We start from the raw sequence: 19,834 nt of genomic DNA, 5'->3' as shown, positions 1-19,834 counted from the left end.
TGCTCTTTTGCACAGTGTTCAGTGTGAGAAATATTATTTCAATTCACTTTTAACACTGAATACTGTTACAAATACAGAGACTGCAGATTATTAGGTATTAACTTCTCAAATACAGCAAATGTAAATGTACTGTCAAGAGAGTTCTGAACTGAGGCTTTAGGAAAAGAGTGTTACTTATCACCTTGTTATAACAGCTGTTATTAATATTACATTAATAATAGTTATTAATATTATTAAGTCTACATTAACATGAAATGCTCATTTCAATTTGAATGATCTGTACAAAGTTACACTACAATAGTGTCACTTCCTGGGTGTGGCTTTCTAGAGACGTGTTCAGCACATACAGCACTATTATACAGAATCGTCACAGAGCTGTGTTCAGAAATGGCTCAACTATACAACTTACTGTACATAGTGAGATACACACCACTGATTCTCACTCTAGTTACAGGTCATTAATTCTATTATATAATATATATGTTTGTTTTTCCTTATTTACCAGGTTAATATTAGCTTTTGAAAAAAAATCGTTGCAGATTTATTTATTTATATTCTTTTTCACTCCAGGCAGTTTTGCAGATAAAATTGGACCAAAGGATGAAGATGCCAACATTGTGGGGAAAGAAACAGACACAGTTACTCTGAAATGTTTATATGAGACAAACAGTGATCGCGTTATGCTTTATTGGTATAAACAATATCCTAACAGCGCACCACAGTTTTTACTGTGTAAAGGTGCAAGGTCAGTTAGTTATGCAACTACTCCTACTGACATTCGATTTGTGTTATGCATGTACTGTACAGCTGCATGTTACTTTGTAGGATGTGAACTAGAGCAATGTCTCTTTTTACAAACCTCTCAGAACAAATGTGAGTTTGATTGTACAGATAAAATTGTACAGATTATACAGAAGATGAAATTGTTTTTTTTGTTTTTTTTTTTAAATCAAGCGCTGTTTTGTTGTTAAATAGTTTCTCTATTTATCAGTGTATACATATTTGTTAAATGAGGGTTTGGGTATGTAACCATGTTTTAGAACAACCTCCCATATATATTTTAGAGGTTTGCGGGTTCAGCACTGGATTCCGAGCACCATCAGACACACAGAAATGTCTATAAAATTGTTTTTAATTAAATTATCACAAATATTTTGACTCAGCAGGTTTTAATTGTCTTAATCACTAAAAATGTTTTTTAAATAATCATATCACCTTTTAAAAGTTAGTTTAGTCAATGTTTAATGGTTGGCAGTTTAGGCTGTATGGATTAATCAATTTATCATTTAATTTCCATAATGAACAGTGATACTTAGAAGCATACAAATTACACAAAACTTTGAAAATGCAACCATTTTATTAACAAATATTCTTGAGGAAACAAAACAGTTCATCTTCATAAATATATATATATTAGGGATGCCACAATTCTCAATATAATATTGAACCGTTCGTTCAATAATATTGAAACGTCTTTTCGGTTTTACGTTTAAATAATTTATGTGCTTTTTATTTCGCTCCGAATTGACTGTGTGCGCCTTTAAGTCTACGAGCTGAGATGAGGAAGCTCCTCCCCGCGAGTAAATGTTCAATTACTATGCTCTAAAGTTAGGGGGCGCTGAACCATCATTCCACACTTTAACATGGCGAGCGGTGGTGAAGCGAGGCTAAAGTACGTGGAGGCGCCGGCGTCTTTTAAATCTGTGGTGTGGAGACATTTCGATTTTGCGGTTGAGTATAATGCCGGGGAAGAAAAAATGGTAAACAAAAAAATGACTGTCTGCAAGCATTGTTTTACACGTGTAGCCTACTCAAACGGAAACACGTCCAATATGATTGCACATCTGCGGCGCCATCACCCAGCAATATCAATGTCTGAATGCAGGATAGCAGAGCAGGTAATAAAGTCCTCCAAAAAACAACAGTCCCTCGCTGAATCCTTCCAGGATACATACCCAACTGGTTACGAGAGACACATGAAAATAACAAAGGCAGTGGGGGTGTTCATTGCCAAAGATTTGCAGCCGTTTTTGGTGATTGGAGATGCGGGCTTTTGTCATCTTATAAAAACACTCGATCCACGTTACAGACTACCGTCTCGCACTTTTTTTAGCACCGAAATAATTCCTGACCTCTATGAAAAGACATGCAACAGTATTGTGTACGAATTGGCTCAAGCTCAGAGCCCTGCTCTGACCACAGATGGTTGGACCTCGCGGGCAACCGTGAGTTACCTCACTGTAACTGTTCACTACATGTCGGATTGGGAAATGAAAAGCGCTGTACTCCAAACCCGTCCCCTGTATGAAAGTCATACAAGCGCTCATTTGGCAGAAGAGTTGACAAATGCAGTGAATACATGGAAGTTGAGGAGGCCAAATATGTTACTCCCAGTCACCACAGATAACGCTCCGAATATTGTGACTGCAGTTAATGAAGCTGATGGGATGGGGCCACAGATAAGTTGTTTTGCGCATGTTGTAAACCTAGCAGCCAAGAAAGCAGTGTCAATCAACACAGTGTCCCGCCTCCTGGGGAGGGTTAGAAAAATAGTGACTTTTTTTCAGAAAAGCACCAAAGCCCACCATGTTTTTACTGTGAAGCAGGAGATGTTAAACTTGCCCAGACACAAGTTAATTCATGATGTCACAACTCGATGGAATACAGTACATGACATGTTGGAAAGATACATAGAACAGCAGCCCGCCATCTATTCTGCCTTACTGGACAAAGATCTGAAGCTGTCTGTCAAGAACATAACCATGTTGAATGACAGTGAACAGAAACTGGCAGAAGAACTGTTTCAGGTCCTCACACCACTGAAAACAGTGACAACCCTGATGAGCAGTGAAACAACCCCCACTATATCAATGATCCTTCCTCTGAAAGAGATGATTCTCAAATCCATGTCACCAGGAGACCAGGACACTGCAACAGTCAAAGAAGCCAAAGCAGCCATTACAAATGACCTGGCAAAGAGGTACACTGACCCTAATCTTCATGATTACCTCCAAATGGCCACAGCCCTTGACCCCAGGTTTAAATCGCTGCCTTACCTTGATGAAGACTCTCGTGATAAGCTCTACAGGAATATAATCCGTGAAATTCTGGAGCATGAACAGCAGGTACTATTTGATTTTTTTTTTTTTTTTTTAATCGTGTGTGATTTTGATTGTTTTATCCATTTAGATGTTTGTTATATATCTTGTGTCCTTTTCACTGATCAAAATAATTTCACATTTGTCATATGTTGCACTGGAGATGGTTGTGGTTCTGAGCTGTGTGTGCTTATATGTATAATAATTATACTAAAGGATCATTCTCTTTGATGCAAAGTGTCTAGTGGAGAATCCTGTGCCCTCCAAAAAGGAAGACAATCCATCCTCTCCCCCTCCCAAGAAGAAGACAGCAATGTCAGAGGTATTTGGGGAGCTTTTCAAAACTGAGGAACAGCAGAGCAGGCCATTTGCCCAGATCATTGAGGAGGAAGTCACCACATACAAGTTAGCAGACAGTATTCATGTGGATGCTGATCCATTCATATGGTGGAAAACAAATGAATGCAAGTTCCCCCATGTAGCAAAAGCTGCACAACAACACCTCGGTGTCCCAGGAACCTCTGTTGCGAGTTAGAGAATTTTCTCCACTGCCGGGGACATTGTAAGTGCAAAACGCTCTCGCCTTGCTGCAGAGAATGTTGACAGGCTTATCTTTTTACAGAAGAACCTCAAAATACAGGAATAGATAGCTGACCTAAGTGAAATTGCACTTTATATTCTGAATGAAGGATACTGTACTGGAGTGCTGTTAAGTTTATTTAAGATGGTTTATTTATGTTCACTGAAGTACAAGTATGTTTATTTGAAATGGTCAATTTATGTTTACTAACTTCACATGTATGTTTATTTTCAAAATTTAGGAATTTGTGTGTTCCCCAGTTTGTACATGGGCTACCAGCAGCTGTGAGATGTCAGTGTTCATTTTAAAATAAAAAATGTTTATATTATACAAAACACGAGGAACCAGTGGACTTTTCTTTAAAATAAAGGAGTATTGCAATAATTTTTTTTTTATTTTAACTTACTGTTCCTATTGCCTAAGCATAGAATAACAAAAAACACTTTTATGTGTTAAGCCATCAGAACCGAACCGAACCGAAAACCGTGGTTAAAAACCGAGGTATGTATTGAACCGTGGGCTAACTGTATTGTTGCATCCCTAATATATATATATATATATATATATATCTATAAATAAAAATTTGGACGGAGTTGACAAGGCATCAACGGTGTTGACACAAAACTGAAGGTGGTGACAAACTTGTAAGAAACAGAAAAATATTTTTTTCAAAAGGAACATTGACCTCTCACAAATATCATAACATTGCAAGATATGAAGAAAACACATTATGTAACCAATTTTTCATCTCATGGGAGTAGAGGGACTTTACAGGCAATAGAAAATGAAATTAACCCCCTTTGTAAAGTCCCCAACAGCTTCAAATATATGCTGCTTATAAAAAAACGTAACATTTGACTTCTCAAGGCAGTCGATGGAGTTTAAACACCAAGCAACAGATGAACCAAGTGTTCTTCTATGAAATCCATGACCTCTGCTGATATGTTATATGTAGCTCCCTGGTGCTGCTTGTACGGACAGGTGATGATGGCTCATTCAGCTTGAATAGAATATTTGTAAATGGCACAAAGCAGACATCCCGCTGTCCTTGTTTTTTCTGAAAACAAACATTTGGCCCATGAGGGTGAAAAAATTCAACTCAATTGTTAAGGCTTTAGCCAGTTCTAAGGCTTTAGCCAGTTCGTACATGACAATAAGCCAGTCTTCACTCTGAGTATCATCGGGGCCTATCCCAGTTGTTGTGTCCCTCAGGTTCAGGCTCTTTCTCCATGGCCTCCACCAGCTTTGCCGAGGACTCTGTCTGGGTCCTTCATCTGGGTCTTGAGGGATGCCATCCAATGTGTGAGTAACAGACTGAAACACTGGCAAATCTGTGACTCATTGCAAAAACATGAAATGTCTCTACAGTGTGATGAATCTTCCTTGTTCCAGGAATGGTTTTCAGGGGTGGCATGAGTGGACACATCTCATAAAATTCTCTGCCATCCACAATGTCCCAACCTCTTAGCACAATACTGTCTGCACACCTCTTTGGAAATCTTGCATGAATGCCTGTCAGGATTTGATCCATATAGGTCCAGATGTATGCAGCATCCTAGAACTTGGACTCTGAGACCGTGCGGAATCCTGCCTTTTCATGTTTGGTGTAGAACATGCCTGTGTGAAGTGTGAGCTGTGGGAGGTTTTGCCCATGTTGACGTCTCTGAGGCCTGGAAATGTAAATAAGGCTCAGAAGTAGAATCCTGTTACTACAGGATTCTACTTCTGAGCCGTATTTACATTTCCAGGCCTCAGAGACGTCAACATGAACAACAACAGTGGTTTCATCACAATTTGTTATCATGTTCCTGTACTCCTTGGTTTGATTATGAACTGAGTGGACATGGGTGGTTGTCTCATTTCTTTTATTTTGTCTTGGTAGAGAATCATAAGATCTGAAAGAGTGCCAGTGTGTTTCACAAGTTTGGAGTGAAAGTGAGCTCCATCTTCTGTTCGCTCCCCAATGCGCTTCCACTCCACTTGTGTTTTCCCTTGCACTGGAGAAAGAACTGAACATTTGTTCAGACATCAGTTGCAGGTACGTAAAAGACAAGATTCATTTGCTGGAGAACAACATACAATTTGGAAACTCTCTTCAAGTTTGCTGGTTGTTAATGCATTGAATGACTTCAGGACCTCAAGCATCAGTGTTGCATTCTCATGGTACAGACACTGACATTTCTTTCGGTCTGAGGCTCTTGGAGATGTAATGTGAAATAGACGCAATGCACAGAAGGATGAGTAACTAAGTCTAATGTTTGGGTTTTGCTGGACAAATGCAATGTGAAAGTTTTGCAATGTGTCGTTTAGAATCATTCTTTGAAGTTTTACTTTTTTCCTAGTAATTGTGTCTTGCTTGGCTATTGTCATCCTTGCATTGTTTTCCAAAAAACTGTGAACACTTGGGGATACGGTTTCCTAGGCTTCCTTTGTTTTAGTATTTTTTCTCTCAGTGTATTGTAAGTCAGGCTGAGCAACAGTAATATCAAATGTTTGGTAAGTAATATAATTGAAGTAAACTACACTAAAACGAGGAATAATGCACATGATGGCATTTGTCAACACCGTCTTAGAAAGAGTCAACACTGTCAGACACAAATCCTGATGGTGTTGACATGTGACGGAGTTGACAAAATACCATGTTTCCTCTCATAACACATGTGCTTCTCATAAGAGCCATCTTATTTATCATTCATTTCTTGTTACCTTTATACTTTACTTAAATTAAGCATTTATAACAGAAAATATCATACAAATCTTACATTACATTGTTTATGGTGTTGACACACAAAGTATTAACAAGTAGGTATAAATTTAAAAGAATATTAAAAAATGTACCAGAGCTAGAGTGGTCTGATGGCATTTGAAAGAACAAGGAAGGGATAAAGGGGTCCTCAGAGTTTTGGCTGCCCTCAATAATTCTTGATTTTTTTATTTAAAATTAACAGGTCTGACTGTGTTGACAAAAACCCAGGACACAAGTTAATCATCTTAAAACTACATTAAAATCAGTTTTTCAGTTGTATCTTTTGATGCTCATTAAATTAATTACTGAACTACTTACACATAGTAAATATAACTGTCAGGACTCAGCATGGACTTTGGCCATAAGCATTTGTTTGTGTTTTCTGTCATGTGCCTGCCCCGCCCTTGTTTCTTCCTGCTCTCTTCTGCACACCTGTTCCTCATGTGTCTGATTGTTTTTTCTATTTAATTGAGCCACGTTGCCTTGAGCAGCGTGGAATCCTCTGTTTTGTCCTGTTGTCTTCTGTTGATGTCGTGTGCGGTATTGTCTGTGTCTGTAATGACAAGGAGGCGTACTGCTGGGGATCCATTTGCAGCAGAGTTTATTTAAGTACAAACACAGATCGGAGTCAAACAGGCGGGGGTCAGAACCGGCAAAACACAATAGCAAAGAGAGAGCAGAATCTGAATCGGGGACAGGCAAAAGGTCGGGGCAGGCGGCAAACAGTCAGAAGAGTCAGGAAGAGAGAGCAGAGTAATCACCGGAAAAACAGAACACAGAAAACGCTCAGAATGACTGTAGTAACACAAGTCGAGACCTCGCACCGGTATGGAGTAGAAGCGTGGTATTTATGTGAATGGGAATGAGAGACAGGTGGTGGAGTAATCAGGAGGCGAGGTGGCTGATGGGGAGTGTAGTGCGGAAGTGCGCTAGTACTCCGGAGACGCGTCTCTAGGGCGACGCTCCCGCGGTGGTTCGTTGCTCATGACAGTGTCCCTGTTTCATGTTTTTTATTTATTAAAACCTGTTTATTTTTACGCTATCCTGCATTTGGGTCTGATTTTACCCTCACGTTACTGACAATAACATTTAATTTAAAATTACAGGGTTATTACAGACACTGGTCACATATCATTTAGAATTAAAAACATTTATAAAACAACATGAAATAATATTACACATACACTTAACTATAAGACTTAAAAGGATAATGAAAGCACAACTAAATATTAAGTAATTTATTTTACCCACAAACTGTTTTTTATCTGGTGGACATGAAGAATCACTGGTACACATACCTGAGACTGCACATATATACATATTAATGCAAACTTTAAACACTAAATAACTTAAAAACATTAAAATAAAGACAAAATATATAGCTACATAAGTATTTACCACAAGTAAAGGGATATTTACAACAGAACATTTTGTTTTTCTTTTTCAGCCACACATCTTTCTTCTTCTGATGTTGTTAACTGGAAAAGACTTTGGAAGTAAAACCAGAAATGTAAATGTGTTTAGACATTGCTGTAGTTACCTGCTGTGTATTTACATTTGATGTGTTAACTTTGCACATTTGCACATTATATTGTCATTTGCAGAAAATAATCATATATTTAGATACATGTTCTGATTACAAAAAAATGAGAAAAAACAAAATAATCTTTAATCACTGACAGTGCCCTGCTAAAAAAAAAAAACAGCATTGCTGGCCCAGCATAAGGTATGTTTTGCATGCTGGGACCAGCTTGGGATGGTGGTATGCTGGTTCAGCATTAGGTGCTGGTTGCAGGTGTGCTGGCCGACCAGCCTGGTATGGTGGTATGCTGGTCCAGCATTAGGTTCTGGTTGCTGGTGTGCTGGCCGACCAGCCTGGGATGCTGGTGTGCTGGTCCAGCATTAGGTTCTGGTTGCTGGTGTGCTGGCCGACCAGCCTGGGATGCTGGTGTGCGGGTCGACCAGCCTGGGATGATGGTGTGCTGGTCAACATATGTTGTCTTTTGGATGCTAGTATAATCCCAGCAAGACCACAATAAAACCCATTTGTTACATTTCACATTTCTTAGTGCATATTCATAGTTAAATAAAGACCAAGACAATTTTGTAGAGAACTGCAATTCACTTTTTAATACTTTCTGGATATTCCTATCATTTACATGGCTTTATATATATATATATATATATATATATATATATATATATATATATATATATATATATATATATATCTGTATTTTCCGCACTATAAAGCGCACCGAATTATAAGGCGCAGTCTCAATTAAGGGGTCTATTTCTGTGCTTAACCCATACATAAGGTGCACCGTATTATAAGGCGCATGCTAAAACATACGGTCTACAAAAAAAGGTAACAGAAGCAAAACAGTGAGTTTAGTTGAACTTTATTTAACAATACACACATTTTTTTGTAAGCAATCTTCTCCCACAAATCCATCAAAGTCCTCATCTACTGTGTTTTCTTAACTTGGCGCAGTTCATTTTCTTGATTCCTCCACTTCCGAACCATAGATACATTGATGGTGAATTCTTTCACAGCTGCTCTATTCCCATTTACAACCGTGTAACCAGTGGTGTAGTCTAGTTTTTTGTAGTGAGTATACTGTAAACCCCCCCCCCGCCGCCTCATACGCACCCATCCTAGAGCGAGACACCACAGGCACCACCACACTCACTAATGCATAAAATATGCATCTACATGTAATTGAGAGCATTATTAAAGACTGCTTATGTGTAATATCAACATTCCAATTTATTATAAGCAACAAAAGACAGTCAACTGATAAAACCTGTGCTCCAGGTCCCATATTCATATAAAATTTAATGCTAAATGTAATCAGACAGTTGGCAGCACCCATTGACTTTCACAGTAGGAAAAAATATAGACTATGAAAGTCAGTGGGTGCTGCCAACTGTCTGATTACCAACATTTTTCAAAATATCATCTTTTGTGTTAAACAGAAGAAAGAAACTCATACAGTTTTGGAACAAATTGAGGGTGAGGAAATAACACAATTTTCAATTTTGGGTGAACTATACCTTTAAGAGCTACATTTAGCCTTAAAAGTTATATGAATATGGGACCTGGAGCACAGGTTTTATCAGCTGTCAATTTTCAATGTACATTTAAGAGTGAACATTAAACATTTGTTCAGTTTTATCACCAACACTCTTTAATTGCAGAATATTATGAACTGAATGAACTGGTAGTTTACAAAACTTTCCAAATACATTTGTACTCGGGCTGTGGGTGAAATGTCACCCGAAGCTGCTGTAGCTTTAGGCGCAGGCTTCAACACACAAAGAGTGTAGTTTGAGTCTGCTTTCGTTTCATATCTTCTTTTACATTAGTTAGTTAATTTCAAATTTGCGCCACAAAACACCACCAAGCAACTAATTTTCCAATGGTCCAAAAATGTTAGAGATTCGCAATCACAACCACAGTCTGTGTTCATAACACAGTGCGGTGTGAATTTAAGAATGAAAGTTCTGTCACAAAACGATATTGTTACGTATCCTCACGCTTTTTAAGTGGGTATACGGAAATCCTTGCCATTTTCTAGTGGGTATACGGAAATCCTTGGCATTTCCTAGTGGGTATACAGAAATCCTTGGCATTTCCTAGTGGGTATATGGCGTATATCTGCGTATCACGTAGACTACACCACTGCGTGTAACTGATAGCCTGGAGTTTGAATTGTGCCTCATAAGCATCTGATTTTTATTAGCGGATGGCAAACCAACATAAGGTGCATTTACCGCCACCTACTTGACTGGAGTGTGGAGCGCATATTGGTTAGGAAGAAACAAATGTTGTATTGCAACATACCGGTAGTATACCTACCGGAGGCGTGGTGGAGGTAAGCGTACATACTGTATGTATTACATAATGTTTTCTGATTGGTTTATCGCGGCCAGCGTACGTAGTGTATGTATTACGTCCCTGTGTCAGTGGGAAATGGTCGGACAGTCAATCAAGCGGAGCGCTTACCAAAGTCGCACGGGAACATTTTTACAGATTTTTGGAACTCGGTGCACACATAAGGCGCACCGGATTATTAGGCGCACGGCCGATTTTTGAGAAAATTTCAGGCTCTTAGGTGTGCCTTATAATGCAGAAAATACGGTATACACACATTATATATAAATAAAATATTTATTGGACAATGACATTTGCCATCACACTGTAATATACACACGTGCATAAGTAACGTTACACAATATAACCTTTACAACACACATTTTTGGTCTTAGCTTCCGCTCTCTCTTTTAGCAAGTAACAAGTAGTATGTGGTGGCAATGACCATATTTTTTAAGAGCTGCGACCCAGAGTCGTTTGCCTTTAGACAACTCCTGCTCTATGTCTTCTTTATTCTCTGAAAACAAAACTATACATCACTCATTTGTTTATATTGTGCAGTGAACAAGTTACGATAAAACAGCTACTGCTTAAGTTACATACCTTTCAGCATCAGCATTTGTGCCCTGAAGAAGTCTTGCTTGCATCGTACCCAATAAACCTGAGTTTGGTCAAACATGTCATAGATAAAGTCCTTCATTTCGCTAAAACAACTGCTGTGCAGCCGTCATCCAGGTACCTCACGTATGCAAACATTCTGATTCCCAGTGATCAACGAATACGTTGTGTAGAAGCGGAAGCTTTTTATTTACCCCAAAACAAAATCCTAAATACGGTGGCAATAACATGATGTTCTGGAACGTTCACTTATACTAATTTCGATAAACACTGTAAGGTGTAGCGGCTTCTCTGATTGAACTCATAGGGGCCCTCAACCAGAACACACACACACACAACACAATGAGACATTCCTTTAACTAATAAAACAAGTAGATAAGGTACTCTAAGGTTCTCATTCTTATAACCCTTTTTGTAATATGTTTCTTCTTTTAAGGCTTGCCTGACTTAAAATTATTTTCCCCTTAATTTCCCGACAAGGGTGTATTTTATTCATGAGTCAGAAATCAACATTGTATTTAACATCCGTTACACTCTAATTACTGATCATGGCATGTTAATGTGTACCTGTTCTAATGCTGTATGCCCCTTTAAGGTCTGATGTCAGAATGTATAGGAAGCTATCGTTTTCCTTTTACTTCCCTAATGAAAGTGCATTCTGTTTTATGTTTCATTTTTGTTTCTTTGCCTTTATAAGAACACAATATCGTAATAACATCAGTTACCCTTCGATTACAGATCTATGCATGTAATGAACCGCCACCTTTATACCGCCATTACCCTTCATGTTTGGTATCAAAATGACCACAAAATTATCGGTTACTCATTTTTGAAAAATATGGTGTATTTTATTTGAGCACGAAAGGCGCCATACCGTCTTAATACACCCTGGATAAAACTTTAAAGTCATCTAAAAGTTTGATAGCTAAACCACACCCACAGACACCTGAAACAAAGGGAGTTTTTCCCTCCAAAATCTTGACCGAAGTACTGGTCATCTCCCCAAAGATGGGTGGAGTTCGCGACCTTTAAATTGTCACAAACACCACTAATCCCAAACACCACTAATCCTTGGTCAGACTTTCGGAACAGCTTGGAGACAACTCCATCTTCCTTCAAAGAAGTTCCAGCAAGTTTCACTTCCAAGAACGACAACTATTCTGATCTTCAGGAGAACTTGGAAGAACGTCTGACCCCACCCTAACTGACTCCTCAGAGATTTCTCTGTTGCATTCGGACTCTTGTGCAGAAAGCCAATGCAAGTAACCGTTTCCTTTACCAACCGATTTAGATGCGTACTTTAAGTATGAACCTTGTATTGTGTCTTGAGGCGAATTTAAGTTTCCGGTGATGATTTCCCAGTTAGGGTGTGATTCATTTTGAAGTTTAAGCTTGCCATTCCTTTCCTTCCTTTCTCTAATTTCTTCTTTCCAGTCTCTTCCTCCCTTTCCCCAATTTTAATTTCTTTTGTTTTATTTTATTGTCATCTTCGTTTTCCCTATTTCTTTTGTTTGTTTGTGTAGTTAGGTTTATGTTGTGTTTGTCTCATTCATTAAATGTCATAATTTTGTGCCACAAGTGATTTGTCTCTGAGTATCGCTCACAAATTAAGGTACCTGCAACATCTGGTCTGAACTACATGCTCTATTAAGTTAATTTAATTCAAATTACGGTGTAAAGTAAAAGGGGGAGTGAACCTTTCTTGGCCGGGAAGATACCTCCTTCATAGAATTAATAAAGGTTACACGGTCTGTTCGGCGGACGAACAGACCAAATAAGTGTAACATTAACTCCATTACCATTAATTTCAACTTAGGTTAAAATATTTAGAGTCACTATAAGACATTATAATTACTTATAAATATTTACCTTGCTTTGCGAGCCAAAATCGCTACAAAGGTATATAATGTAGTCGAAAACATTGCGAAATTTATTTTTGCAAAGTGCAGGAACAACATTTACCTTCGTGAACATAGTTGCTTTAAAGGTTGCATAGCAACGCTGATGCTGGGTAATATCTCTTATTACCGCTTTACTAAAAAAACAAACAAACAACTTAACTACATCTTAATTGAGACAAATGGATTATATATATATACAGTACAGACCAAAAGTTTGGACACACCTTCTCATTCAAAGAGTTTTCTTTATTTTCATGACTATGAAAATTGTAGATTCACACTGAAGGCATCAAAACTTTGAATTAACACATGTGGAATTATATACGTACATAACAAAAAAGTGTGAAACAACTGAAAATGTCATATTCTAGGTTCTTCAAAGTAGCCACCTTTTGCTTTGATTACTGCTTTGCACACTCTTGGCATTCTCTTGATGAGCTTCAAGAGGTAGTCACCTGAAATGGTCTTCCAACAGTCTTGAAGGAGTTCCCAGAGATGCTTTGCACTTGTTGGCCCTTTTGCCTTCACTCTGCGGTCCAGCTCACCCCAAACCATCTCGATTGGGTTCAGGTCCGGTGACTGTGGAGGCCAGGTCATCTGGCGCAGCATCCCATCACTCTCCTTCATGGTCAAATAGCCCTTACACAGCATGGAGGTGTGTTTGAGGTCATTGTCCTGTTGAAAAGGTGGTGTGTCCAAACCTTTGGAAGGTGTGTCCAAACTTTGTCTGTACTGTATATATATCTTTCAAAAAAAAAACCATAATTCTGTATGATTTATATGCTGCTTCCCTCATGGAGCCCGGGAAATCAACATTTGTTGGTATTACTATATTTAATTTGTGGAGACACTTTAATCCCTAACGAATGATTTTTAAATGTTTTTATTCTTTTTTATTCAAAGCTATCAGCTTTGTTATTTCAGTTCTTTATCCAAAAGAGGGAACAAAAGAAATAACACACTTATAATGAAATATATTCCAATATATTGTGTTTTAATCTTATATTAATGTGTTACATAGAAACATACACAAGCAAAAATCATGCTTGTTCCCATAAAGCTCATTCCAGCAAGATCATACTGGTTAACCAGCTACACCAGCCCCGTTTTGCTTGATAAAATCATGACTATGCTGGCCACCCAACTATACAAGCAGTGAGCAGCATTATACCAGCACTATACCAGCAGGAACCAGTAAAAACCAGCCTGGACCAGCATGGAATTCTGGATTTTTCAGCAGGGAGTTTTCTCACAAAAAACAATGAAGCATGAATTTCAAGACACATTTAGTGTAGAAAACCCCAGAGATAAACTCAAAAACTAAAACTCAGGAGGAAACCCAACCACACTGTACAAAAAGCACTACACATGACTGGAGCAGAGCCATGCTTTTTCACAAGATGGAGCTATTTACATGTTTACTCTCACTTCCTCAGTCATATGTCTATGATGTCAATTTGTTTTGAAGATCATCCATAATTTCTGGAGCAATGATGTTGTTGTTTGAGTACAGTAAAGCCCAAATTACAGACATCACTACAAAAATATTATTAATTCATAAAAAAAAACAGTGAACAGGTAAGTAAAAAAAAATTCTATAAATTATTCTATAACAATGTTTAAATAATACACTAATTTGTGAACTGGTCCTTTATCCAGATATCTTTATAATACATAAAATATTTCTCTGAACAAAGACCAACCAAGAATGTTACTGAAGATGTAATTGGCTTCTCTCTAAGGGTTTATTTATTTATTCATTTATTAAGAATTAATCATTCATTCATTCATTCATTCATTCATTCATTCATTCATTTTCTACTGCTTATCCGAACTACCTCGGGTCACGGGGAGCCAGTGCCAGTGCAGGCGTCATCGGGCATCAAGGCAGGATACACCTTGGATGGAGTGAAGAATTAATCAATGAAAGTCTAATTCATTATGTTCTAAATACCAAAGTATTTGAGCTGTCTATATTAATACCAGTAATTCTGTATAAAAATATATTTAACACACCCCTTTATGGGTTAATTATAGTGGCCCAGAAGGTTAATTCTCTCCTTTGGTAGAGTTGCTCCTTATTTTGTTACTGCTGTTATTTTTTTGTCAGCCTTATAGTCCTCAAACAGATCTTATCATAGTTCTCCAAACACCATCCATGAGAGACAACCTTCATGAATATGGAAGAGAGATTGTTTTTATGGATGTGACACATGGTGTCAACCAGTATGGTTGTGCTTTATTTACATTAGTTGTCAGAGACAGTCATGGAAATGGAACCCCTGTTGCCTATATCATCTTGGGTAATGAAAAACAGGACACACTTCAGCTGGCACTGGAAAAGCTAAAACCATCATTTTCTGTACTTCCAAGGTAATACAATCAATTATAAGTAAATTAAATTAAAATGATTAATTATTCATTTGTAGAAATGTTTAATTATTATTTAAATCTATATTAAATTATTCAATAATATTTTCTATATCTAAACAGTTTCTTAAAGGGTCAGGTTACCCCAAAATGAAAATTTAGTAGCACTTTATTTTACAGTCCTGTTCCTCATGTACCTGTACATACAATGTACTCATATCAATAACTGGGTAATAACAGGGTACCAACCCTGAACCTACATCTAAACCTAAAGTTAAACCTCTGTAGTTACCAAAAATTTGGTAGCATGTACTGTACATACACTGTACTTATAATAATTGCAAATACTGGGTAATAACAGGGAACCAACCCTGAACCTACACTTAAAACTAATCTTAACCCTCTGTAGTTTCCTTATTACTTTAGTAAAAATTACTAGATAAGTACACTGTAAGTGCATATACTGTAAAATAAAGTGCAACTAAATATTCTGTCATCATTTACTCGCCAGCAAATTGTTCCAAGCCTGAATAAATGTATTTGTTCTGCTGAAGAAAGAAAGTTACTCCATTGATTTCTTCAGATCATGCTGATTAAAGGTTATCAAAAGTTTTTTTGGTAAACCCAACACTTCTTGAATAAAATGCAAACAAATTTAAAGAAGAGCAAGCCGAACTGTACGCTAGGCTATATCCCGAAATGTTTTAGAATGTTCAGACCAACTTGGTACTTGGTAGATGTTGATCTCTGTACAATGTACAAATTGGTTTAGTAAGTAACTTCTAAAGATGGTAAACAAAGTAAACAACAAAATTAATTTTTTTGGAAGCAAACATATATAAACAAATATTTTTTCTCTGCCTTTTTATTTTTATTAGGTGCTTTATGGTTGATAAAGATCAGGCTGAAATCAATGCCAGCCGGAGAGTGTTCAACGAGTCTGACGTTCTCCTTTGTTGGTACCCTGTAACACAAGTACTAAGTTAAGATAGAATGACTTAGATTTTTGGCTTTTTTGATCAAACTTAAATATTACTCTATTATTGTTCAATCAAAATGAGTTTACATTTATATCACAAATAGCATTTTAGCAGTATCTGCAGTTATTCTTAAGTTGTTCCTTCAGTGGCTTATGGATCAGTGCATAGAATTCCCTTTGCATTGCAACATAATCTAGGAATACATTTTTTTGCTATAGCAATAACATACTTGATTTTTTTTTTGTCTCAGTAACCCTTAACTAAAGAAAATTGTCATCAATTGATCACATTAATTATAGACAAATGTGTCAGGCCAAAAGAAGTTCCCACCAAATTAAATAAATGACTTTACATTTCTCCACAATTTTTTACACACAGGCAGTAACTCGTTGGCTGTCAAGATCTGAATCTGGTGTGAGTGAGCCTGAAAAGGCAAATTCATCATTCATCATGCAGTTTATGTCAGAGTGTCACGGAATCACCAGATCCTTCTCACTCACCAGCACTCACATTCCCCTGAGTACTAATTAGCACCACCTGATCCACATTCTTCAATCAACGCACACCCTATATAAACCACTCTCAGTCACTCAGTCATTGTCTGGTCTCGTATGTGCTAACGTGATTCTTCCCCGCAGTCATTCAAGTTCCAGACTCCCGGTTGCTTCACCACTATCGGCTCTCCTTCCTTCTCCCTCGCCTTCGGTGCTACCGGATTATTCTCCCCGTATCCACCTACTCCTGTCTAGGATCCTGTCTCTCTTCCTCCTGTGTTCTCCCCAGCGTGTGTGTGCGTGTTTACGCTTTCTGCAAACTTCATGGTGCTTCATACAGTTTCGAATTCGATACATCTGCTCACGGACTTCAATAAAGATCTCTTTGGTTTTGCTTACCCTAGCCTGTGGCTTGTGTATCATTACAGAAGACCAGACCATACCGGAAGCATTATGAATGTTCCAGCGTCAGATCCCATTCGCGAATTGGTGGATCTTCTTCGCGCATCGCTACAGTCCGGCGCCACCGCACCAGCCATAGCACAGTCTTCTTCTGCGGCCATAGTCGCATCTCCCATGGCCAGCCCAGCGCCCTACTCTGGTTCGTCGGAGAATTGCACCGGATTTCTGCTGCAGTGTTCGCTAGTGTTCGAGATGCAGCCTCAACAATATCCCACAGAGCGCTCTAAAATAGCCTTTATCATCTCACATCTCCGAGGAAAGGCTCTCCAATGGGCAGATTCGTTGTGGCAACAGAACTCCCAGACGGTACAGTCATATGCCTTATTTGTTTCTCACTTCAAGGAAGTATTTCATATTTCTGATGCGGACTCCTCAGCGCGCGACGAGCTGTATCATTTACGACAAGGGAACATGACAGTCACTGACTATGCCTTGAAGTTTCGCACCCTAGCTGCTGTGAGTGGCTGGAATGAAACAGCATTGATTACAGCCTTTCGTAATGGATTGGATCCATCAGTACAATTACATCTCGTCTCTTATGATGATCAAATGGGATTGGAGAGGTTCATACAAGTGTCCATTCGCATGGATCATCGCCGACTAGGGTGTCTCACGACGGAGGGTTCACCACCCCGATCTCTTAGCCGATCAATGTTCACTCATCCCGAACCTACACCCATGCAGGTGGATTCCATGCATCTCTCCTCGTCCGAACATCAACGGAGAATTCATCAGAGACTGTGTCTGTACTGTGGAGCTGCGGAGCATACTGTCTCCTCATGCCCCATTCGCCCACCACGACACCCGGTGAGTGTTCTCCAATCTGAACCACCCCTTCACTCACCCTTACAAACTCAAGTGGTGATATCTTTTCGTCATTACTCTATGTCTATTTCAGCTCTCCTCGACTCCGGTTCAGCGGGCAACTTCATCTCCTCGAACCTCTGTCACGCCCTTCAGATCCCCAAGAGCAGAGTTCCGAGGGCACTCCAAGCCCACTCCATCACCGGCAGACCACTAAACAGATCCAACATCCACCATAGTGCGGGCCCTGTGACGAGGACATCACCCTCCTGGTTTTGGAGAATTCGACCTCAGATGTCATTCTGGGGCGTCCGTGGCTCATACAACACCACCCGGAGCTCTCTTGGGAAACCGGTGAGGTAAAGAGATGGAGTTCTCACTGTTTGTCAACCTGTTTCCCTCAATTACCTTTACCACATAGACCACCATCCAGAGTACGAGTATGTACCACCTCCATCGAAAGCCCGCACCAGAACATCCCCTCCAAGGTCCCAGTCCAATATGAAGAGTATGCTGACGTATTCTGTCCAAGGAGAGCTTCGCAGCTACCACCTCATAGGCCATGGGATTGCGCGATTGATCTCCTACCAGGTAAACCAGTGCCCAGGGGAAGGATCTACCCGCTCTCTATTCCCGAACAAGAGGCCATGGAGGAGTACATCCAAGAGGCTCTTGCACAAGGCTACATCCGTCCCTCTACCTCTCCTGCTGCGTCCAGTTTCTTCTTTGTAGCTAAAAAGGACGGAGGCCTCTGACCCTGTATTGACTACCGATCCCTCAATAGTATCACCACCAAGTTCCGCTACCCCCTCCCCCTCGTCCCTGCGGCCCTGGAACAATTACGAGGTTGTAGAATCTTCACAAAACTGGATTTAAGAAGTGCGTACAACCTAGTCAGAATACGTTCAGGGGATGAGTGGAAAACGGCATTTGTGACTCCAACGGGCCACTATGAATATTTAGTAATGCCGTATGGCTTAGCTAACGCGCCATCTGTCTTTCAAGACTTTATGCACCATGTGTTCCGGGACTTCCTGAACCGGTTTGTGATTGTATACATTGACGATATCCTCATCTTTTCCAAATCCAGGGCAGAACATATTCGACACGTCACGGAAGTCCTACGGAAGCTCCGGGAACACCAATTATACCTCAAGGCCGAAAAATGTGAGTTCCACACACCCCAGATAGCCTTTTTAGGCTATGAGGTATCAGCGTCAGGAACCTCTATGGACGAGGGGAAGGTAAAAGCGGTTCAAAACTGGCCTATTCCCAACACCATCAAAGAGCTTCAACGCTTTTTGGGATTTGCAAATTTCTACAGACGGTTTATCCACAACTTCAGCCTCATTGTCACACCCCTCACCTCACTCCTCCGGGGCAAACCCAAATCACTGAGCTGGTCTCCCAAGGCTACAGAGGCCTTCGAAGAGCTGAAAGAAGCCTTCACCCACGCTCCGGTACTCATTCATCCCAATCCTAAGCTTCCCTTCACCGTAGAGGTCGACGCCTCCACTACTGGGGTCGGCGCAGTTCTTTCACAACCTCACAGTAAGACCCAGGTACTCCATCCATGCGCCTTCTTCTCCCGCAAATTCACCCCGGCCAAAGTTAATTACGACATAGGCAACTGCGAACTCCTAGCCATCAAACTTGCGCTAGAAGAATGGAGACACTGGTTAGAGGGTGCCAAATCCACATTTACCTTTTTCACTGATCATAAGAATCTACTATATCTCCGAGATGCAAAAAGGCTGAACCCTCGTCAAGCCCGATGGGCTCTGTTCTTCACCCGCTTCAATTTTACCATCACCTATCGTCCGGGAGTGAAGAACAAGAAAGCTGATGCTTTATCTCGCATCCACACACGTGAGGAGGAATCTGACCAACCAGAGACCATCCTT

At 39.5% G+C, this 19,834-nt stretch overlaps 1 protein-coding gene across 1 annotated transcript; it reads left to right on the top strand.

Moving 5' to 3' along the window:
• Positions 1–1,643: 1,643 nt before the first annotated feature.
• On the top strand, positions 1,644–17,353 carry LOC113633896 (E3 SUMO-protein ligase ZBED1-like). Its single transcript, XM_047810783.1, has 6 exons — positions 1,644–3,125; positions 3,337–3,628; positions 15,073–15,193; positions 16,069–16,165; positions 16,809–16,913; positions 17,069–17,353. Exons 1-6 carry the CDS (start codon positions 1,644–1,646, stop codon positions 17,351–17,353), a joined length of 2,382 nt encoding a protein of 793 aa, XP_047666739.1.
• Positions 17,354–19,834: the final 2,481 nt, after the last annotated feature.

This window comes from Tachysurus fulvidraco, chromosome 1 (genome assembly GCF_022655615.1).
Source record: "Tachysurus fulvidraco isolate hzauxx_2018 chromosome 1, HZAU_PFXX_2.0, whole genome shotgun sequence".
NCBI classification, from domain to species: Eukaryota; Metazoa; Chordata; class Actinopteri; order Siluriformes; family Bagridae; genus Tachysurus; species Tachysurus fulvidraco.
The sequence above is the reverse complement of the archived record's forward strand: the minus strand, read 5'-3'. Positions and strand labels throughout refer to the sequence as shown.